The 24,648-nt window shown below is 35.4% G+C and overlaps 2 protein-coding genes and 1 long non-coding RNA gene across 4 annotated transcripts; 2 read left to right on the plus strand and 1 right to left on the minus strand.

The window, feature by feature from the left end:
* Positions 1–578: 578 nt before the first annotated feature.
* Positions 579–2,816, plus strand: thegl (theg spermatid protein like). 2 transcript variants are annotated; one of them, XR_002752312.1, is made up of 5 exons: positions 579–848; positions 922–952; positions 1,116–1,172; positions 1,412–1,439; positions 2,593–2,719. XR_002752312.1 is itself a non-coding variant. In XM_023329039.1 (4 exons), the coding sequence occupies exons 1-4, from the start codon at positions 904–906 to the stop codon at positions 2,807–2,809; spliced, it is 351 nt and encodes a 116-aa protein (XP_023184807.1). In that variant the 5' UTR covers positions 579–903; the 3' UTR covers positions 2,810–2,816. The 2 variants fall into 2 exon arrangements, 1 of the variants encoding a protein (XP_023184807.1); XM_023329039.1 differs by having other exon boundaries at positions 579–952; positions 2,593–2,816.
* Positions 2,817–3,704: 888 nt separating this feature from the next.
* LOC111607102 lies at positions 3,705–8,593 on the plus strand. The gene is made up of 4 exons (XR_002752304.1): positions 3,705–3,828; positions 6,800–6,941; positions 7,089–7,223; positions 7,551–8,593. It is a non-coding gene; the product is annotated as an uncharacterized LOC111607102 (long non-coding RNA).
* Positions 8,594–12,925: 4,332 nt separating this feature from the next.
* On the minus strand, positions 12,926–20,155 carry hopx (HOP homeobox). The gene is made up of 2 exons (XM_005807790.3): positions 19,838–20,155; positions 12,926–13,677 (listed from the first exon to the last, which is right to left on the minus strand). The coding sequence occupies exons 1-2, from the start codon at positions 19,982–19,984 to the stop codon at positions 13,600–13,602; spliced, it is 225 nt and encodes a 74-aa protein (XP_005807847.1). The 5' UTR covers positions 19,985–20,155; the 3' UTR covers positions 12,926–13,599.
* Positions 20,156–24,648: the final 4,493 nt, after the last annotated feature.

The raw sequence follows: 24,648 nt of genomic DNA on the forward strand, positions 1-24,648 counted from the left end.
CAGCAGGTAGCAAGAAAAGATGAAACACAAGAGAAAGTCTGTTGTCCCCAAATAGCTTCACTTCTTGAACTTTTATTGGTTTCAAACTGACCTTTTGTACAATCTAATAACCACCTTCTATAGAACATAGCACATGTTTGATATTGCTCTAATAATGCTCAGTTTCTGAAATGATTTACCTCAGATTTAACAAGTCACAATTTTTAGAAAGTTTCACTTTCGTCTTGTCAATCAGGAGAATGTTTTGCCAAAAGTCTTCAGGATCATCAAGGTGTTCCTTATAAATAACTTTGTAGACTGAAAAATGCTAAAGACTTTCTCATCAGTTTTTTTATTTATTTGGATCTTTTACCTGACTTCATGCTTAAGAGATTTCTTAATTCTGCTGTTCTGGTAAAATCAGATCTGGATGTGACTTGTGCAGGCTTCTGGTAAATTAATGTGAGTTTTTTATGATTTTTTTTCCATTACAACCAGGTTGATTTGGATGGCTTTTTTTCTTTCAGTAAATTAAATCATTTAAAAACTACATTTTGTATTTATTCAAAGTTATCAGACCAGGTGCAGAAAGTATTTATTTTTTATTTGACATCTTAGTATGGATGCAAACTTTAGGTCCAGATGTTCAGACATGTTAAAATGAAGTCTTGAATCGGTAACAGAAGATCATCCTTCTTTGCTCGCTGACCCATTTGTATCACTTTCAACATCCTGAGACGGTAACAAAGCAGACTCCAGTTTCAAGGACTCATCAGCTGGTTGCTAGGGACTCATGGCTCCATAGCAACAGCAGCAGATTATTGTGACATGTCCAGCGGAGACGGTGAAGATGGTGTCTGGAAAACAAGGTAAGTTTACGGATTCCTTGTTGCATCATCAAATCAATTCAGTTTGATAATTCTGATGCATTTAAACCTGCAGGTGTCCGACCGAGATTTGATCCCTCAAAGAGGTGCTGCTGTTCTATCGTTCATGTATCTATGAGTTTGTTATGAATTATAATATCGGCTGTAGTTATGGTGGTGATTGCATGTTGAATCTGATCCCAGATTGCCTTAAATTCCCCTCATATTTAACGTGGATGCATGTCTTGTGGATTGTGTGTGATTTGGCAGAATCTTGGAGCTGGCGCAGCATAAAACCTCAAAAACAGTCTGGGAGACGACTCCTTGGTGAGCAGCTCGAGCTTTTCTTTCCTGAAACCACAGAAAGCCCCACAGTGACCTCTGCAGATCTGGTTAAGAGCTTAAAAATGTTCAGCTTTGAGACATTCAGTCACTGATCCAACCTGAAACTGAATCCAAAATAAAGCTAAACTCAGTCTGGTTATTGATACAACTGTTTAACTATTCTTTTAGATTTAAAATGTAACATTTCTTCCTCCTGTTGTGTGTTTATTTTCACTTCACAGCTGTGTTTCTTTGCAAAAACTCAAAATCGTAAGTATTTTTGGTCTACTTTTGAGAGTACTCTTGAAATAAGACAAAACTAACTTTTCAACTTTTCATCAACATATAAGAGTTTGTTTTAAGTCAATAACTCAAGTACTCATTGTACTGGCAGATCATTTTATGACTTTTTTTCCCATAAGTGAAATAATCTGCCAGTGGAACTAATACTTTTTCATTCATTTTAAAGGTGACCTATTATGCCTCTTTCCTTGAACAGGTTAAGATGGGTTTATGGTCATGAGTTCAACAGAAGATCTCTAGCAAATACCTAGAAATCACATGCTGTAATCTAAACCACCAACAAAGTAGTTAGTGGTTTAGAACTACTAAACCTGTTTATTGCTGTTTTTTGCACAAAATTATTCTTAGAGAGATTTTAGTCTCCTCAGTTCTGCTTATTTTGAGCTCCGTTCTTAATGAGCTGTTTTAGGGCCTCTGTTGCTTTAAATCCAAATAATCAGCTGATGACCACAAACCTCTGACTCAACATTTACATTCGCATGTGAAAATGGCTGCAAACAGGTACGCATTTTACAACTACACATCTTTGAAAAGCAGAAATGTAGCCTCCTGCACAACCAACAAAAGTGCATCAAGTGGTTTCTGGATGTTAAGTCAACAACAAAACACCTACACTGGTAAAACCAGTTAAAAAAATGTGCTGGATCTCCGCTTGGGTTGCTAGGTAATAGGCTGGGCTTTGCTGGGGTTGCTAGGTAACAGCGCTCTGTGACTCAACAATCAGGAGGATTTTGAAAATTGTTTTCAAGACACCAAAAAACATTAACGCATTGCCAAAACTCAACAGTGATGTTTTTTAAAGCACTTAGACTGTTTTTAGGAACAGAAATGGAAGTATAAAAATGTATAAAATGTGATTTTCCATTATAGGTCCCTTTAACTGTTTAGGTTTATTGATTTACTTACAAGCTAATATATCTCACTTGCAAGTTAGTTTTATCTAATTCCAAGTGTACTAATATATTTGCACTAGAAACTAGAACAAAAGTACTTTGTAAGATTTTGTGTTTTTGCAGTGTAAAAGTAGTTTTCGATTTCAAATGTCAATTTTCTTCCCCCTTTAGTGCATTTTTGAAACTTTATAGCTGTGTTGGAAACTTTTTGTCCCTTTATTGATCAGTGAGAAGGTGAGCTGGGGCAACCAGGAGCCGATATGGCCCATCTCCACCGCCGCACTCAAAGCTACTCCGACTGCAAGAATCCAATACCTGGCTCAACACAAAAGAGATTTCTCAGCAAGGGAGGACCCCCGGAGGCAAGCAAGGCACCTGCAGACTTCCAGACAGTCATTATTAATGACTGTCTGGAAAACGATAGAAAGGAAGGACTGCTTGTGATTTGCTGACAGGCTTTCAGTGTCGCGGTAAATCAACATATTTGTGTGGGGAGTTTTTCACAAAGTGGCTGTAAGAGGCTGCAAAGTGATGTTCAGGACCGACGCCAGGTCGGAGGCGATCTCCCCGGAGAGCTGTCAGGCTCAACCGGATGGTGATAAGTGAGGATTGTAGGTAGAGTTTGTTGTTTCTCTGCCTCAGCGATATTCAGGGTAATTTAATCAGAGGCCAACACAGGAAGGACCCCTGATAATGATAATTACACTGGAGCAGAAGATAATAGGAGTCATCAGCTGGTTTGGCTTCAAGTGTGGAGATGAAAACATTTAGAGGGTTTTTTTTCTGTTGAGACTTATTTATAAAACTCTGTTTGCTAAAGGTTGGAGATACAGCCACAATTTCCCCATGTTATAAGTGAAATAATTACTTTTTCATTAATATTAACAAAATATTTACCAAAAACAAGCTCATGTTTCTTGCTGAAAGTTTATTTGTAAGTTATTTTTCTCTTAATTTAAGTGTACTAAGATATTTACACTACAAGCTAGAAAAAAATTCCTTGGTATAATTTATGTCTTTGCAGAGTTGTAGCTATTTTATGCATATATTGCATAAAAACATACATAACAATTGTTTAAACCACCCTTTTTATAAAGTCTTTATGATTAAAATAAGTTCTTTTTTGAGTTAAAGAGAATTTTCACATCATGTGTCATGATATAGTCCTTGGTGTTTATGAAAATGTAAATATTTCCTGCCCTCAGGTGGTTTTCCACTCATGCATCCAACATCCAGGAGTTACATTCCACCATTGTTCTGTCTGCCTCCACCTTCTTCCTTCTCGCTCTTTTGTCTGAGATGTGCAACATATAATGGCTGCCATTTTCCTGCAGGAAACATGAGGAGGAAGAGGCGAGCGTCTTCAGGAAGACCAGGCATCCTTCCTCCAAGACGTCTCAGTACGAAAACACTCTGCGATTGTCAGCGCCCAGAACGAGGAGCCGCGGCCCTCAGGAGCCGGGGTAAAAACTCAAACACAAACATAAAGGAATGTTTTTACGATTCGAGGTCATGTGAATGTCACTGATCTGGTTTACATGATGAGATTTGAGGAGCTTTAAAGTAACGGAAAGAGTAAATGAAATAATTGATTTTGTATCTTTATTAAAATATAACATATCGACTTTAAAAACCATCAAACTTTGACATATGAGAGTTTTTTTTACAGAATTAATAACATATTAGAGGATTAGCAGAAATGTTGTTGATGTTTTGAGACACCCCTAGTAAGGAAATAAGGAAGCATGGACCTTTACAAAAAGAGAATATATTTACCAATGAGTTACTGGAAATATAATGGAATATATTCTAATATATTATTTTCTCTATACATTTTTTAACATACAAAATATGTATTAAAAATATATGCATCTATATAATCAAGTAATATATTGAAATAAAGGGAAAAATAAACTGCTGCTTTCCATACATTGCAATATACAGTATAATATAATAAATCCCAAAATATATATGCTTTTATTTTTATCAATATCCACTATCATGTATAACAAATTATATGTATTGGTAATGATTAATAATTTTAAGTTTATCAAATAAACTTGATAAATACAATTAATATATGCAAAGATGTAGTGTTATTCAATGTATGGTAAATGTATTTTACTTAAAAATGATTTAGAAATGTATTTGTTTATGTTTTCCAAAATCTATCTAGCATAAATTTACAACAAATGTAATTTCATGGCACTTTACAAGAAAATAATTTCAGTTTAATCACACAGTAAAAACACAAAATAACAAGTATAGCAACTGTAAATATCTTAATACACCTGAAATAAGGCAAAACCTTTTTTCAAGTAACTTTTCTGCAGAATACAGGAGCCCGTTTTAAGTCAATAATTCCTTAATATTGATCAAATTGTTCCTTTTTCCATTCAAGTTTATTGTATTTTAGTCCTGTGTTTAGGCTGTGTTTGTTCTTTGTCTTTCTTCCTTTATTAATTATAATGTATTTTAATTGGGTTTTGCAATCAGTAGTTTTGAATTGTAGTTATTGGTGTGTTGCTGCTTACCCAGGTCTTTCTCGAATATGAGATTTTTAATCTCAACGAGACATTCCTGGTTAAATAAATGTTACATAGATCATCTTAACAGCACATTTAAGCAAAGAGGCAGTTCAAAGTACTTTAAATCATAAAAACACAAAAATAAAAAGTTATAAAAACATAATACAGTCTCCAATTGAGAGACCAGTATCTAAATATTATAAAAATATTGCATGTTTAATTAAAAAAAAATTAAGATTTACAATAAAATTGCAAAAGAATATGGACCCTGATTGCTTACAAAAAAAGTTTGGATTAGGTCGTATTGAGGTCATTTTGAAGGGAGCTGTAGAAAATAAACTGTAATCTATAGGTGAAAGGTCAAATTAGCATTTTCTGATGATTAAAGAGCAACGCAGCAGGACATATTTATGACATTTCCTGTTTTATCTTTATATCATGTTCCCTACAGAGTTCATGTGTGTCCAAATCGTGGCGGCCACAATCCAAACCAAAGTCTTGATTTTAATCGCAGTCAAATGCAGCATATCATATTGTTTAAACATAAAAAGATGAAGAAAAGGCTCAGGTCCGACACAAGCGTTCGGACATCTGTTATTTCAGTGTCAGGCTGTGGGAGACGAGACAATGGAGCTTATTGTACACAGTTCAGACCCCCGGGATGTTCGTGGAACAACCACGGAAATCTTTTTATAAATCATGAACTCGGTGTTGCTGGATTTGGAGACTGCGTTCATATTTTCAGTTACAGAAACTTCAGAGGCTCAACTTTAAATGTGATGGGAATGAAAACCCTTAGTTATAATTTAGTCATCCCCAGCGGGGAGATAAATAAAGTGGAAAAAAACTTTGTGGAGAACGGAAATATATACTACAGCCTTAAAGGGAAGAATGACTGGAAAAAAGCATATATAGCTTAAATTGGAAGAAATAAACTGGATATCATAAACTGCCAGGAGAAATGTCACCGACACTGTAGAGTAGTATGTCATACACAAATTTATGAGGATGGGGGGAAAAAATCCATTTGAGAAATTACTCAAGTAAGAGTAAAAAGTATTTGTTAAAAAAAATTAATTTTAAGTACTGAGTCATTTCAGATTGAATGTTTTCACAATATGTAATCAAACAGACTAAAACATAAAGTTAGGTTTTAGGTATTTAAAAGCCCATAATGAAAGTAATTATGCAAACAAATAACATAATTACAAAATACAATTCAAGAAGAAGAAACCCTTTTTAAAGGCAGCTTTTGTCACTCCATGTAAACAGGCCCTGTACTTTCAAATTAAAAGTTCCCAGAAACGGACCGATGCTAAAAAGTAGCATTTCAAATTAAAAGAAAAATCACTGCAGTAAAAGCAAATTAAGTGCTTTCTGTTTGAACTTAATTTCAAATTATGGTCTTTTAATTTGGAATTTCTCAAATTATCCATTGGTCAAAGAGGAAGATTACAAACAGCTTACGCTGCAAAAACAGAAAATCTTACCAAGTAATTTTGGTTGAGTTTCTAGTGAAAATATCTCAGTACATTTCAAATAACACAAGTAACTTTTCAGTAAGACGCAGGAAGTAAATAATTCCTTAATATTAATTAAAAAAATATTAGTTCCATTGGCAGATTATTTCACTTATAACAAGATATTTTTCCCATAAGTGGAACAAATCTGCCAGCAGAACTAATACTTTTTAATTAATATTATGAAAGTTTTGACTTGAAACAATCTCCCATATCTTTTTGAAAAGTTATTTATAAATTAGTCTTGTTTTATTTCAAGTGCAATGCAATATTTGCACTAAAAACTAAACCAAAATTACTTGGTAAGATTTTGTGTTTTTGCAGTGTAGATGATCCCCGGTCTATTCCAGGTAAGGTGTTAAAAGTGTCCCTTCATTGTCCCACAGGTCCCTTCACACACCTCTGTGTGAGAACAACTGTCCCATTTGGCACGTTGATCCCCGAGTGAGAAACGTCATCATCACCGCTCGATTGCTGCAGCTCTCACAGCCCAAACAGACCCATCCTGACTACTGCAGCAACAGGGAGGTACGACACTGGAAAACCTCACATTCAGTTTGGAGAAACTTTACTGGAACAATTGCTAAGCTAAAGCTGCTTAAACTTTGTTCTGTTGTATCATTTGGCTCTGTTAACATAAAGAAAAACAGAACTTTCTCCATTTTTGTCCCACAGAGTGCTGCTTCCATCGTCTCCTTAGCGTCCAGAACAGCTCGGATATCTCAGCGACTCGCCCAGTTGTCGCTGCCCAAACTGAAGCAGAGCAACATCTGCTACCAACTGGGGCGCTTCGAGGAACCAATCTGGATTGTAAGAAAGCAAAATCCGTCTGTAAAGTGTCAGCTCATTAAGTTTTTTCAATATTAAGTGGCTGCTTAGGGCCCCCAAGAGCACCAACATATAGGTATGGGAGACCCAAAATGAAAATCTGCTTAGGGCCCCAAAAAGGTTTGGGCCGGCCCTGCTCCAAAGCCTCCTTGGTTCGAACAAATTCAAAGCTATTTACTAATTATAACAGAAGTTTTATCTCAACTTACTCAGCTGTCTAATTCCAGGTAAATTGTTTTTATTAATCATCAGCTAGAGGTAATTTTTTTATGTTCTTTTTTCTTTTGTCTCATGCTAAATTTTAAACAGGTCTCAAGAGCAGCAAAAAAGGGTTCAGCAAGTGTTCGAGTTGAGACGCTGGCAGCACCAAAGCAGCTTCATAAAGACTACATTCCTCCACAAGAGCCAGAGTGGAGCCTGAGAGATGCTAAGACCAATAAGCTTCTGTGGAAATACTAAGAAAATTCTCTATTTCTGAAAATTGTTCCCAAATTGTTTGTTTCTTCAGAGTTTTGCCTTTATTTCTGATTATATATATAGCACTGTGAAAGTGTTTACCTGATGACAGCCATCTTCTGTTCTTTCTGCTTTTTTGTCACACTTAAATGCTTCACATCATCAAACAAATTACTAGTATTGGATAAAGTTAAATACAAGTAAATACAAAAATGTGAAAAAGTAATGCCCCTTTTTTAAAGTCCTAAATTAAGAGGACTTATAATGCAAAATTCACATTTTTCATGTTTTATACTTGGATTTGGATCTCTGCTGCTTCTAAAAACAACCGAAGCACTTAAAAAAATAAAACATCCACCAATTTTTTTGGCAATAAGTTAATATTTTTTGGTAACTGGAAACTGAGCCATTTCCAAAACCTCCCAACTGTTCAGTCACATTCAACAAACACTGCACCGTTACCTAGCAACCCCAGAAAATTCCAGCATGTTACCTAGCAACCCAAGCTGAGTTCTACCCCATTTGTTCAGCTGGTTTTCAAAATTCAAATTCCAAACTACTTTATTTATCCCAAAGGGAAATTAAATATCACTGAATGAGGTGTACAATGGCTGCTGGAAAAGACAAGTATTTTATTGTTAATGTACCATTCAGAAATCATAGTTTGTACAGTTAAAATGTCACCTGTAAATTGTATCAGAGTTTTAGAGTTTTACAATAATCCCCACACAATAAATCTCATGCATCCATTTCTGGGAATGAAACTTTGAATTGCTGTAATTTCATGATTGAAAAATATTGCCGTTTTAAATTTCTGAGCTTCTAGCAGAGAAATCAAACCCCTCAGAAATAAAACATGTCTCTCACTGCAAGCTGGAAGCAGGGATCCACGTGGTTTTCTCTCCGCTGCTGAGTTTTTATTAAAACCATGTGTTTCAGACTTTGCACAATGTCGTGGTTCTTTCTGAGTATGTGATTTAGTCTCGATTGAATGCACAACAGTTTATGTCACTTTACATTTTGTTTTTCCTTTCAGTTCCTTTTTTTAGCTGGAAAAGTGAGGCTGCACAATTTGAAAAAAAAAAATCCAGTCTGATTTCATCTAGATCTATATTTGTTAATCTATTATACTCAAACGACTGAAATTAGTTGCAATTTACACCACATCTAGTTTTTTAGAGAGTTGTTTATGAATGAACTCTGTTTTTATCCTTCCTTATAATTAAGCAAACCTTTTAAGTTACTATTTCAACAACAAACCCAGAACATTTTCACTATCCAGGCCAAACAAAATGAAATCAATACCACCAGGTTGTTGTTGTAGCTGCAGTCACCATAAAGCTGGAAACGCGACTGAGACTCTTAACTTCTTGAGTTATTTAGATTTTGTTCCTTAAAGCTGTGTGTGTGGGCTGCTAGAGATGTTTCCTGGTCATTTCTTAATTACATTTTTAAATGTCTAAAATGTATTTTATTGAAAAGTGTTTTAGCAATCTTTCTTTCATTGCCATCTTGCGTAAGCCAGACAGTATCTGGGTTTAAATTTAATAATAATAAAATTATTATTCATTTTATTATTATTAAATTTGCATATGCAAATATTCATTTGCATATTTTTGTGCAAACACATTTGCAACTTGTTGGAAGAAATAAGAAAACGCTTTTTTTGCTGTGCACAAGTAACAATGATTAGAAGATTGAACAAGCAGTTTTGATCTTTCTAATTGTGAGAAATGAGAAAATCTATGACACAGAATGACATAGATGTGCACCAGAAAGCAGAGCTTTTGAGAAAATAAGTCCCTACATTTGAGGGCATATCAGCTCCTTTAGGGTGGAGAAACAGGAACTTTCTCCCAACAAAAGGGCCTTCAGTAAATTTTCCCAGAGCGCTGAGAAACTGGCAGCAGCAGCTCCACATGATGCTGCTGCTGTGAGTTTGGACTAATAAATCTGCCGGGTTTCACCTTCTAAACTCGAGTGAGTTTTTTCAATCAGCCACTGTTTGTGTTGTAAATTAAGGAAGAGTAATTTGATGTAATGGATGTTATGGGAAGATTTCTGAACACAGTAGGTGGGGGATTGCTGCTGATAAAATAAAGCAGGAAAAGTGCCAACTGGGTTGTTAGCAGCTTATTCATCCATTCATTCTCTTTCTCATATCTTGGATGATTTCTTTCGACCTTCCCATTGTGTCAAACAAGAAAGCAGTGAGTATTTCAGGTGTGGCCTTAAAGTACACCCACAAGTGTGACTCAAATTAACTCAAATGTTTTATTTAACCTATCGGGCGTTTGTAAAAGGAAACCCAAAAGGTTTGACGTGTGTTTAAAAGTCAGTTATCTCTGTTTCTAAAGAAAATTATCACTAAGTTTTCTGGCATTTCGTAAATAGAAATTAGAAGGAGAATTTGGTCTGATTTAATGTCAATTTTCTGTCTTTTTTTTCAGTGTATGTGAATATCTGGTTTAGCCATTAGCATAAACATACAAACCAATCATACTATTGTTTTACAGCCTGTGTTTGTTGAGTTTCTGGTTATCTGATCATAATCAAACTCTGCTTAGCTAAAACAGAACAGTAGCTTTGTTAAGGTCTGAAACCCAACCAGCTGCAGAAAATAACTCGATGAGAAATCAGGAAATTCACAGATTAAATTTAGTCTGTTTACAAAGCGGTCTTTTCTGTGAAGTCAGGCGGAAAGAGGGTGATGCAGGCTGAATTCAGTAGATTCCTTGCTGCTCTGCAGAAATCTCTTAGCAGCAGACAAAACAATCTATTCCTATTCTGTTCACACTCATCTCATCACATCTTAATCAAGTTGCATGGATATTTTAACATGTTGGACCAAATCTGTCTCAGCTTTATGACCTCTGGTGTTTAGACATTTAAAAAGGGGTTGTCAAAACACAATTACATTTCATTCATGATACAATTTTAAGTGACTCTGCTCTAAAAATTCCCACTTTAAACAACCCATCACATCTACGTCTTTTACTTTTGGGTAAATTTGTCTTTGAGAGTAAATCTGGAAATTAGTTTTACGTTGTGCCCTGTTTGCTAACTGCATTATAATCTTCACAGGGACATTTGCCTGCTAAATCAATATTCTATTTACAGCGACTTTCTTGAACATTTCAAGTTTGTCACATTACAACTACAAATTTTGTGTATTTTATTACCATTTAAATAACTCATGCTCAGCCAGGTTGAACCATGAACATCTATGAACATTAATATTCAAGTTCTGCCACAGATTTTCTATTGGATTTTAGTCTGAATGGATCTTTCTAATACATAAATACACTTTATTCTGCCAGATGTTAATGTGTCAGAGGAAAAGGTGAAAGGAGGGGAAGGGAAAGTTTAGAGAAGTGCGATGATGAATGTTTTGGAAACAGTGGCGCTACAAAAACAGAACAAGCTCAGAATTAGACATGAGAACACCAGAGGGACGGATAGTGTTGACTCATTTAAAAAATACTCAAGAGAGGCTGAAACAGATTGTGTAGAGGATGGAAATATGGTGTAAAGGAGAAAATAGAAAAGGAGGAAAATCCTTTAAAGATAAGGTGAAATTAATGCGTTCAACTCCACAACAGCAAAATATGTTTGCTGTTGTGGAGAAATGCAGCTGCAGTTTTTATCTGCAGGGCATAATGTGTGTTCACTGCTTGGATTACATGCAGTACACCAAACCTGCAGCATGCTACTGATATACTGTATTGGGCTCTTCTTGATTTCTTCTTAAATTTAAGTGTCAAGGTGAAGCCTAACAGATTTACCTTCACAAGTGGAGCATTACGGCTTTCTCTATAATGTTCCACTTGATATATATAACTCTACAATAAATTTTTTTTGGTTTATTTCAAATGAAACTGAAAAAAGAGAAAAAAGCAACCTAAAAAGGAAAGAAAGGAAAGGGAACCACAATGACACATAACATACGTATAGCATCAACTAAGTCACTGAAAAGCACAAGGTATTAATAAATACAAGTTGCATTTAGCGGCAACCGCAGAAGAAAAATATTCCATTTAACCCTGAAAGCTTTTAGTGATGTTAAGCAATCTAAACTGTGAGATTAAATCTATGATTTATGAGACAGCAGAGGGTGTGGGGGGTCTTGAGATAAATAATGTGTGTTTTCAGCAGGGAATATAAAAATGTGCTTGTTCTTCAGTGGGTGTGACTTTTCTACACTTGGTTGAAGAGGAAGAATCCCCTGGGCTCACTAAACATCACACTGTGTGTTCTGCATGAGCAAAGAGGGGCTGCAGTCAAAATGAGGAGTAAAAGCCTATATAATATGAGAGCGGATGAGTGTAAATAAGCTCATAACACCTTTGAAAAAGCTGCTCTGTGAACAGATCTGTTACACGTTGGTCGTTTGTTTTATTCAAGCAGTTTCCCACGATCAGCGAGTGCGTGTTTGTTTTTCTGTTTTACTCCAGGCTTGTTCGCTGGAAAGATCATTCTCTCTTACATCACCGCCTGGTTCTTGAGAAAACAGTCGAGGCTTTATAGTGGATTGTCTGCATTGAAACCTCTAATTTTCTCTTTAAAGTGGACCAATTATGCCAAATTTTACATTTTGCACATTTTTGTACTTACATTTCGGTTTCTTCCGCTTCTAAAAGCAGCTAAAGAGCTTTAAAAACACCCAGCAGTTTTTGCCAATAAGTTAATGTTTTTCCTTTTGGTATCTGGAAAATTAATTGTTTCAAAATCCTCTGGAATGTAATGTCACAAAGCAAAGCCCAGCCCGTTGCCTAGAACCCAAACTGAGCTCCAGAACGTTTTGTCAGCTAGTTTTACCTTTGTATTCACTGTACAATGGCTGCTGGAAAACAGTGTTTTGGCTGCATTCTTGTTGATTGTGCAGGAGACTCTACTTCTGCTTTTCAAAGCTGTGTTACTGTATAATTGATCATCTGTTTGCAGTTATTTTCACATGTGATTGTAAATTTTGAGTTGGGGTGGCGTGACCAGCAGCAGCTTATTGGGACTTAAAGTGATATAATGTACATATTTTATTGTATTTTGATTGGTATGTATTTTCATGTATAGAAATGTTTTTCAAGGACTGGAGTTGCGAATCAGCTGCAGCTTTATGCTCTTGGTGGAATGCATCAGCTACAGACTTATTCTGCCCTGTTTGTGTGCATTGTCCCGGTTAAATAAATGAGTAAATAAAATTAAATGAAACAGCTCAAAATAGGCAGAACTGACCTAAGAATGATAAATATTTAATGAACATTTCCATATCCTTTTTTACAGTATTCAGACTTTTCCATACTTTATTTCTAAAGCACTTGAAATACAACATAGCAATAACATGTACAGCTGACCAAAGAGCTGTACAAAAATAAAAACAAAAAACCGCAATAAAAAAGGAATCAAAACATAACAAATATGAGGAAGGAGTGCAACATTAAGACACAGATGCTAGCTTTAGGGAATAAAGGGAACAAATTACATCACCTGCACTGGTTTAACCCATTGTTTCCCTCACTGTCTCCATGGTAACATTCCAGATTAAACCACATATGTTTCATATCTATTGTAAAGCAGAGATTCTCTGACGTCGTTTTACTGCTGAGACCAACTAAAAACCAAAAGCAAGCACTTCATCCACCCTCCATTGTATAATCTTGCTACATCCTGTCAAATGTAAAAGCAAATTCTTTCCACTTACAATAACATCATGTTTATTTATGTAAACAAGGCAGTTACAATGGCAAACCAACAACTTCATATTCTGCAAAGACAAAGGAGCTTCGTAGATACAAAAAGGAGGGATGGACACATGGTGAGGCGAAGAGAAAAGGTTGGTCAGCCCGTTGAGGAGGAAGAAGGTCAGCTAAGAAGAGTTTGTGCATCAGAAGGAGGTCAGAAAATCTCAGTCCAACACTGATCCAATTGTTGGTGGTAGACCCTGCTCTTTCCTCCACTTTGCCATGCGCAGCCTGAACCATTTCTGTGGGAGAGAAACAGAGTGAGGACGTTGTTACAGCAGGTTGCAGTGTTTTTCCAAAGGCGCTAAGGCTGCAGTGCCTGAACAACCAGAACAAGGACGTAGCTCTTCACACTGAGATCTATAGCAATGACATGATAGCTACACGATTGGACTTGATGTGCTGCCAACTAATGAATTTAGGCTTTTTCTAAACTGATTTTTATCCAGAGGCCTCATGCTGCTTTTGAATGCAAACAATAATAATCAAACCTGAGAACAAGGTGAATATGATTCCCAAACTGGAAACCTAATCAGTTTGTTTCTGATTCAGCCATTGAAGAAAGTCACATGAACTAAGCAAACACTACACAGGAAACATAAAGCTGCAAAATATTTGTTTAAATGACTGAAAAACATGCCTTTAATTTGAACACAGTTGCCCTTGATTGAAAATAAAACAAAAGGTTTTGATAGCCAGTTTGTGTTTAGTCTTTATTAAGTTATATCATAATTGCAACAAACTGAGTACATTAGCATGGTGAGAAATAGCCTATCAACATCTTAGTCATTGCATTTTACACTCACTTTAAAATATTGTTTGTTGAAAATTGCCATTAGGCTAATGCTAAAAATAGCCTCTTTTTAGTATGCTAATGTTAGTTTATTTGATAGTAAGCAGTTAGATTTTTTTGATGCTAGCTATACCAAATTGTCATTGATCTTTTGACAAGATTCATTATTTATGGTTTAACTTCATTTTGTTGAGTAAAATTAAGAAATTAACAAATTAACATTAGCACAGTAATACATTTGATGTAGAAAGTTTGTACAGATTAACATGCTAATGTTAGCATAGTAACATTCATGTTATGGAAAGGTTTTAATTAGCACTTAGGTTTTAGCATGTTAGCACTGTAGAAATAGTCATATTTATGGGGAGCAGGTTCATCCTGTGCATGTTAGCTTGATAACATTTAGATTTATGTTATGGAAATGAGACAGTTAGCGGTAAAAGTTTGGTATGGTAACATTTGCATTGAATTTGTGGTCAATTTGTTCAAAGATGACATTAAACATTTACATTTTTGCATAACTTAGCATTAACAATTATCACATTTATGTTACAACAATGTAACTTTTTTCTTTTGCATTTTATTTTCCATTTGCTTTAGCTAACAGTACATTTTGTGTTTTTTATGTGTTAGTTTACTAAACTCAAACTGACATCTGCAAAATTTACAGTATTCCTACATTTATGTTTTGTTTTTCTTTTTTACTACATATTTAACATGGTATGTTCATCAGCATGGCATTAATATTCCCAAATGTATACACATTTAATAATTGCTTGTACTGAACTCAGGAAACTGGTGTTCCATTTGTTGAATCTAAAATGCGTTGTAAACTGCAGATTGTGAGCTTTAGTCCAACAGTTGTTGCACTCTGACCACTCAGCCAGTAAGTGCCCCATTAAACTCTGACCAGAGGATGATTGTGCAGAGCCTCAACATACACCCTTGACCTACTGCATTGCTATTCTGCAGTTCACGTTGTCAAGGGATTCAAAGCACCGCTGACGTAATCTTGATAACGCCAAGAGGAAAGGAGGGATACAGCTCTCTGACAGAAGACTGGTTGTTTGAGCTGTGCGTCTCACAGGCGGGACATTTTCCACGTTTTGTACTGAAAACACACAAAGTTCTCTTTTGAAAGTCACTTGGGAATAACACTAACGCAAGCCCCCAAAGCAATTCACGAATAGTCTCCAACTGTGCAGTCCTGCTCTTTCAAGTGCAAATAGCTGCCTTCGCACTTTACTTTACTTTTTATAAACTCCAGCAGCAAACTTTAGCCTTGAAGTAGTGATTTTGGATTTTTTTTTTTTGCTACATGGTTTGCACTGAATTACATAAGTCAACTCTAATGCTGCAGCAAACAAGAAGATTTGTGCCAGAGTTTAAACATTGCACCACAGAGGCCAGAACACGTAAATATAATTAATGTGAAATGGGAGTGGTGGTTGGGTTGGGTTCCTTTAGCTAAACCTTCCCCAAATGCTTGCTTTGTTAACAAACACAAAACCCTGTACAGGAGGGGTGGCAGGAGGAAAAGAGGAGTTAAGTCGGGTCTTTTGATGACGGGCCAGACCTTTACCTCATCCTGCCTGGACCGGGCTTCCCCGTCAGCTCAGCCTCCCACCTTTGTGTACAGTGAATGGAAACACAGAAAGGGTTGGATTACAAGCCTCCCTGGCCACATAATTAAATGTTTCTGATGTAATAGGCTGAAGATTAGGCCTGGTAGTATTAGTGGTTTTAAGTTTTCCGTGTTATGTTTTTTTTAATTTTCTAAGCTTTTCCTTTCTTACATTTATCTTTTTTTAAAAGGATCGCAGCTAATCAATACCAGACTTTTCATTTATGCAACAGTGATACTGTATTGTAATTGGATAATGGAATTATCCTTCCTTACCTAAATGTATTGATTCATTAGAGAAAATAGGAAACTGCAACAAAACAAACCTTTATATTTACATGTTTGTGCCAATCCTGCAGCAGTTTTCTTATTAGTGTTTTCCCTAGTGGCTCAAAAATAAAACTAAATGTGTCACAGAGCTGTATTTTTTTCTTAAATTACTTATTTTTATGACTTTAGAAAGATATTCTAGAACACATCATAGGGCATGCTCATGTAAAAAGGAAGTCAACTGCTGCAATAAAATGTCCCAACGATGACCAAACCAGCTCTTGATTTCAAAAACACAAAATCTCACCAAGTATTTTGGTCTAGTTTCTAGTGAAAATGTCTTAGTACAACAGAAATAAGACAAAACTAACTTACAAGTATTCAGTGAGATATAGCAGTTTGTTTTAAGTCAAAAATTCCTTAATATTGAGGAAAAAGTATTAGTTCCATTGGCAGATTATTTCACTTATAACATGGGATAAATGTTTTGTTACAGGAGAAATAATCTGCCAGGGGAAGTAAGAAACTGTTTACTTAAAACAAGCTCCTATATCTTGCTGAAAAGCTACTTTTAATTTAGTTTTGTCTTATTTCAAGCATACTAAGATACTTGCACTAAAAAATAGAAAAAAAAACTTGCTAAGATTTTGTGTTTTTTAACTTCACCATATAAATACTTCACAGATGCACAACAGCAAAAGACTAAATTAAGATTATTTAGAGCCGAGAAAACATATTTTTTTACTCTCTCAACCGATCTAGTAGGTTTCCTTGGCAACACAAAACTGATTAAATCAGTGTTTTTTCAACTCATTTATGCAAATTGAGTCACTGCAGCTGACTTCCTTCAAGGCGTCAGGAAGTGCATTATTTATGCAGGTTTCCAGGATCTCCCTCTGTGGGTCACAGTTTACATTTTATGACTACAGGTGAGGTAAAATATGAATAAAATAAGAAAAAAACGAGTGATGTCAGGAATAATGTCTGTATAAGCAATAAATCAATTAACTACATAGTAGATTAAAATGAGCTTGATAATCCCAAAAGTCCTCACTGGAATTTTTGCCTAATCATTCATATTTTTTGAAGAACCTATGAAGCAAATGCTTCATAATCAAACATATTTATGGTTTCATTTGTGTTTGGTTTTGGTTTTTATTTTATTTATTGCTTTTTAAATTATTATTATTATTATTATTATTTTATTTTGGATATTGCCGCCTTCCTAAAATGACAACTTATGTCATTTTTTGGCAAATTAGATTTTTTCTTTGGCAAAAAAGAGATGGTGATTTTATTTTTGTTGGAGCTCTGCTTGGTTGCTAGGTGATGGGCTGGGCTTGCCGGGGGTTGCTAGATAACAATGCAGTTTCCGTTGACTGTGACTTAAAAATTATGAGATTTTTAAAACGGCACCAAAAAACGCTTACTTATTATAAAAAGAACAGCTGGATGTTTTTTAAGGCTTTTTTTTTTTTTGGGCTGTTTTTACAACTTGTTGAGATTCAAATGGATGTTAAAAAAGTGAAAAATGTGAATTTGAATCTAAGCTGTTGGCTGATATTTGATCTTAGGGGCGCACTGTGACCAAACCAAATCTAGACCAAACCAGATGTGGAAAAACAAGCTGTAGCTCCTCCATTATAAAGTCTTTCCAGAACTTTGAATGAACAGAAAAATAACAACATGCTGAAATATGCTTGTTTGTCTTTCTGCTTATATAAACCACACCATAACTAAAGCTGGTGCAACTGGTTTGTTGGGTTGACGTACAAAGACATCACGCCTGAAGTATGCAAGTGATTGTTTGGTGAAACACTCGTTTAGTTGCCATGTCAGAGTTGTGTCTCTTCCACTACAGGCAGAAATTTGCCTGAAACACACCTGAACCTGGGTCAGCTCAATCAGACGGATTCCCAAAAATTATTCTATGATTCATCTGAGGTTTTCTTCACTGTGCTCTAACTGAGGCTCTGAAACTTCACATCTGGGAGCTGATAAGACAGATGCAAAGGCTTGACAGAAAGCTGAAGGAATTTCTCAGATGGGTGGGAGATGGGAGGGTTCGCATGTTGGAGAAGGAGGTAATAAAGTGACATGTTATTTCTGATATTCACTTTGTGCCTAACAAACTATTTAAAAAATGTTTCATTCTTTGAATCATCATTTATTCTTTGAATAAATTGCTCTGTTTTTAAAAGTATATCTAGAGATGAATTTGACACTGCTGATTTTTTATTATGCTTCTCTGTTGAACAGAAAAATCTATGCCTGCTTATGTATTCTGCGTCAGAGTATATCAGGGTTTAAACTGTTCAAAACCCTGAAAACGTTACTATTCTTATCATGAATGGACTTTGATCTGGCTGTAGGGAGCATTAAGTGACAGCACAGCTACGTTACTGTGTGTGTAATTAATGTACGTCAGCACAGCAGTGGCCTGTGACTGAAAGTCATAATGCAGTCAACCAAAACAATGTAGACACACCCTCAGTGACAGCTAACTCTGTTTGACAAGTTTCTTAAACCCGAATCCACCCTACAAATTAATATGCTTTAGCAGGATATTCAACTCTGCTGTGACCAAATGGCAAACAAATCAACTTGACAAGTGTAGTAGTCTCATTTTATACAAGAAAAACAAGTCAAAACTTCCCACGTGAAGCTTTGATATCCAGTTATGCTTGTCTCAGAATGCTCATCGACTTCACTTCAAAGGTTCAACAACATGACATAGTGACATTAACTCCTTTAAACATTTCAGCTCATATTTAATTTGAAGATCAAATACCAAAAAATGTGATATTAACATCCAGAAATTCTGCCTTTATTTACTCAGTTTTACAGATTTTTTCATGTACTGTATATGTGTGCTAAACTGGTTCAGGTTCTATTTGATAATAATACGTTTTGTCATTATGTTGTAATTTTAACTTAGGGAGAACATTAATCAGTTGTGGAGTTCCTCAAGGGTATGTTCTCGGGTCACTTTGTATTTAGCATATCCACTTAATAAAACAAGTTGACTACATACACTGTATATGCTGATGATACAACTTTATACTACAACAGTCATAGTACCTGCAAAAGGTCAGAATTTCCTCCAGCTTAATCCCAAAAAGTAGAAGTTGTTGCTTCTGTTCCCAACTAGAATCAGGTAGAATTGGAAATCTTGCTATATTGGTCTAAACGTACGGATCTTAGTTTAAAATATATTTCAGAAGTGCTTGGGAAGTGTAAGCCTCAGGATTTAGCATCTAGATCATCAGAGACCTGCTGACTCTTTTTTCTCAGAACCAGAAACAAGGTGTGGCAGCATTTAGTTTCTGTGTTTCTCAGCTCTGAAAGCCTGAGATGTGCAGACACTTTCAGGTTATTTAATTCAGCGCTAAACCAGCTGTTTACTGCAGCTCTCAATCACAGACTTTCCACAAATGAACAACTGGAAGGTGAAGTTAAAGATTACATTTGCATCTTAATATTTGCGTCACATAAATGTTTCATATGTTTGTCTGCATTTTTAAGGAAAGCTTAAAACTTCCTTAAAAATTAATCTATCAGTCTGAAAACTCTTAGTGCCAACAAAAAAGTACTTAAAAGATACCCTATAAATCAGTAGCACGTTTTTTATTCTGTTGTTATAAAATGGAGATATACACGGTTTAAACAAATAGATTATAATATATTTGCATTGAAGTTGAAACGTAAGTCTCACCTCTACGTCCTCCTCTGACACTCCGACCTCTGCAGCGATCAGCATGAGGCTCGTCCCCTCTGGATGTCTGTTGGTTCTGAAGTTTTCCTCCAGTATTCGGAGTTGGTCATCGGACAGTACAGAGCTCTCTTTATGTTCAGAAGCCATGTTTCTCTCTTTTTCTCCCCGGTTCGTGGTCCCCGGTCAGTTCTGTACCGGCTTTTAAAGGCTCCGGTCCCGGATCAGATGTGAGCGCAGCTGGACGCGCAGCGTGAAGCGGCGTTTCCAGTGACAGCTCAGCGGGAAGCAGCGTGTGGATGTGGGAGTGGATGGTGAGTGTGTGGAGACTTTATTTACAACAGAGGAGGCGAGTCATAAAGCCAATCCCACCAACCAACCAACCCGCCCACAGAGGAGGAGGAGGAGGAGGAGGAGGATGAAGAGTACACAACATTGGAGGGACAAAAAAAGCAACACAACATAATACTTAAATACGTAAATAACTTTTTTTTTTTTTTACATATTATAAAAAATAAAATAACAAAGTTCTGCAAATATTTTTAATAATCTACTAAATATTTATGCAAAAAAGTCATAAAAAGCATATAGTTAAAATAAGAAATGGTTTCAACATAAGTGCAATTTAGTAATTATTTTATAACCCTTTGTTGCAGCACAACAATAAGTTATTTTATTTATTCATCCCATTTAGATGACATAGCCTCACATCTTATAGCAAACAATTGTTTGCTGTTTATTTGCGTGTTTATTATATTTCTGAATAGCTAGCTTTATGGAAGCTGAAGAATATATATAAATAGTAAAATAATACAGGAATATACAGTATGTTGTGTTTTACTATGTAAGAGGGGTGGAGATTAAAAAAAGTGTAAACTTCTCACTTCTTTCTCAACAAATACAGCAGCTAAATTGACTGATTCTTATGTTGCAAAATATTTTTCAAAATTAATTTTAATTTGTACATGTACGTATGTATTCTCGTTTTTGTTTTCTTTGTTTTGTTCTAAATAAAGAGAGCATATAATGTTTAATTAACTCTAACAATTATCCCATTTGCAGGTTAACCTTCATTCTGTGATTTAAGCTTTTTAATGGATCCTTGTTCATAGTGTTGACCCAAAAGATTTCTTAATAAAGTCACAATCATCAGCTTTGCTCTGCCAACACGATGCAGAACAATGTTAACATCTCATCACAGTCTTTAAAAAGAGCAAGAAAAGACAAAGGTCTAAGCCATCAAATCTGTGGATAGTCAATGTATCCATTTAAATAAATTCATTTGACATACGTAGGTCAAGAACAGTAATTTTTAAGAATATATTTAGTTCTGCTGTAAAGACGTTAATCAGGGAAATGTTTCCGTTTATCATCAAGAACAATGCTGATATTGTTCTTCTTTGTCTTGCAGGTAAAGATTTATTAAACTAGCATGTGATAAACTTTTCTGGTTTCATAACTGTGAACTTCTGTTAAATTTGGTCACATTTTATTTAAAAATATCAGTTTTTCAGGGTTAAAATTTGATGAGAAGCAATAAAAAAATGACAAAAGGCATTGCAGCAACATATGCAACAACAGAACAACCTCGGCGAGTTTGTTAGATTTTGCATTTTAGACTCGGTAAATGCAGCCATGAGCACACATGCAGCTTCATGTGATGCTATCTTTGGACTTTGATTAGACCTGTAATTATGGGTACTCTCACTGCAAATGCTTGACTTTAGGCAACTGTAAAGCCATGCTGTCTGATTTTCCTCTTCAGGGCACTAATTCATGTCTCTCTTTATTCTGATTCGAGCTGCAAACCAAGACACGCCTGAACAAATTCAGCTGTAAGACTTTTTGAAATCTTTCTCAATAGCCACATTTTAATTTTGAGGGTTTAAGGTGGAAGGTACACCTAAACTTTAACTTTACTCAGTCCTTTGAAGGGAGGGATTTTGATAGAAGTAGGCAAGGGTGGATGCAACGAGTTTTCATTTTTTCGTAAGATTTTGCAAATATTTGTTCATCAGACATAATGCCATACACATAATGAGGCTTGGAAATATGAGGAAAAAAGCCAGAAAACAGTAGAAATATTGGATTAAATTAGATAAATACAATCCTAAAACACTGCAGTAGAAATAAAATGTGTGACTTTATTTTAAAATCCACTATGAAAGACAACATCCTGCTGCTGCATCTGTTGGGAGAGCAGATAAGCAGCTGGTTTATGGTCTGTAAATACAGCATAATATTCTCTGGAAACTCCAGCTTACATGATTGTTTTACAGCTGACCGGCTGCTGCTGAGCAGTCAGAGTGATAAAAGAGTAAAATTTAATATGATCCAAAGTTCACTCTGTGGATGGTGATATTTACTGTGTGCTGTTGTTAATAACCCAAAGAAAGAACATGCTTGTCTTCACAATATGCACAAGTTAGCAAATTCTATATTCAAACAGCACAGGGCAGGGGTGTCCAAAGTGTGGCCCGGGGGCCATTTGTGTCCTTTGAAAGGATTTTGTTCGGCCCCTGGTTACAAGTCAGGAATAGTAAAAACCGTGCCAACAAAACCGAAAACAATTTGAAACTGTTTGTTTTTCTAACATGACTTACATATTTCATAAATAAAAAAAAGTTTATTGTTGAGCAGAAAATCACAGTAAGCAAATTTTAGCATTTTTTATTTATTGAATTTTGTGGCCCTCCAGAAGCTTATATGTGCCAGTTTTGGCCCCAGAGGCAAAATGTTTGGATACCACTGGCATCATGCAAATCTTTGATTATTCTTTAATATTTTAAGGACTTCCAGGCAGCATAGAAACTTTTAATTAGTTATCTGTAACTTAATGTTTCCCAGGCATATAAATGTGACATAATTCTTCTTTTGTTTGATTTTATTTTAAGTTTATTTTCTTTGTATATAACGTTTTTTTGTTTGTTTTTAGTCATATCACAGTCAATAAAGTCAGACTAAATCTTATTGGTCTAAAATTAATTTAGACATCATTTAAGCTTTTTCTTTAACCCATCAGATTGGGATTAAATGTCTTTTGCCCCCTTATAAGCCAACTTTACTTCTGACTGTCTGAATCATGATGACCCTCTACAACATTCCTGCTGCAGGACATCGGATCACTGCTGCTGCAAACAAGTGAGACAGATCATTTTAACACAGCAGCTCGTGAAACAGTTGTTTTTCCGCCTAATGACAGACAGAAGTGCCAAGGTCTCGACATGAGCGCCGGTTGTTTCTCACCATCTGAGTGACTCTTGAACTGGTTACACACGCAGCTGTTTACTGCTGAGTCATGATAAAACCTTCATTAATGCACAATTACAGCATGATGTCACAGTGAAAAAGTGTCCGTAAGAGCAGGAAGCACTTTGCAAAGACATGTAAAACTTGTATTTTGCATTTAATATACCTGCTTAACTTTCAGATTTGCTGCAGTTTCAGTGCCACAGTGCAAAAATCTCATGAACAAGCTTTTTGTTTTAGAAACAATATTAATATTTTCAATTTTATTTAATCAAATTGAGTAATCTCCAATTGAGTAATTTGCTAAAATTGAATGTTTAGTTTATAGTTTTTTTAATTGGTTGACAGAGGTGATGTTTTCTGATAACTGCTGATAGAAGTTACTGTAAATAAAAAAGACAAATTATTTAAGAAATACAGCCTTTCTTATTTAACAGTAAGAAAGGTTTGAAAACATTGGTTTGTGTGTAATTAAACTATATAATGTGTTTCACAATTGAGTTACTGAAAAACATTTTAAATATTCCAATTGATTGAATATGACTATATGTGGTGAGACTTTATTACAGGTGTACCCCAAGGACTGGTTCTTCTCCCACTTCTGTTCAGTTTATATGAATAAACAATTTGACACATTTATGTCCAAATGCAGGTTTTCAGACGTATGTTGATGACTCTATTTTATATGTAGCTGGTAAGAACATCAGATATTTTCCAGCACAAGCATTCTGGTATTTGGAGTCTGTTGCAGCATAGTTTTCATAAAAACATTTTTAAAAGGGTTAATTTGGTTTCCCTCTTTTATTGGATATTTGCTAGACAGGAATGATTTAAATATTTAAAAGGCAATTTATTAAAACTATCCAGCATTATCTTTTGATATCTCACATTTGTTCCTGTACAAACAAAACTCAACTTTCTGAAAGTCTTCAAATGTTTATCATTGGGGAGCTTTTAGGACGCCGTTTCACTGTTTCTGCATGCTCCATATCAGGATATTGTGTGTTTAACAAAATAAAGAAAGTAGAGGTGAAAAGAAGAAGTATTAGGCCTAAAAAAAACTTTCTCTGACACATTATCAGTATTGGAAAGTCATGTCTGTATGAAACATAAAAAAAATCCCATAAAGACCTAAAACAGAACCTTAGTTGAGAAAAACAGCAAGGGAAAACTTGGAAAGACAATCGGAGAGGACGGAAACCTTTAATCAAGACCAGCTTAAAAGACTACAGGAAAGTTTAGCTGTGACGAAAGAAAATGTACAGAAATAAGGGTGTGACTCGAGAAATTTGCACAATGGTGATTCATGGAGGAATGAAATCAGGGTATAGAGTATCGGCCTATTTACAGTCTTCCTGTCAACATCAAGCAGCTATTCAAAAGGAGGATGTTTAGGCAACAACCTACTAAAAAGGAAGGAGAAAACCTGGAATCGTACCAAAGCAATCACTGAGTTCAACATCCAGAAAGGAGCCTCCTCCTCCTCTTGAGATAACAAATCTGAGAAAAATCAGATACATATAGCAGCTTTCTATTAATAACTTTCTGCTGGAAGCAAGAAAAAC

This window comes from Xiphophorus maculatus, chromosome 23 (genome assembly GCF_002775205.1).
Source record: "Xiphophorus maculatus strain JP 163 A chromosome 23, X_maculatus-5.0-male, whole genome shotgun sequence".
In the NCBI taxonomy this organism is placed as follows: domain Eukaryota; kingdom Metazoa; phylum Chordata; class Actinopteri; order Cyprinodontiformes; family Poeciliidae; genus Xiphophorus; species Xiphophorus maculatus.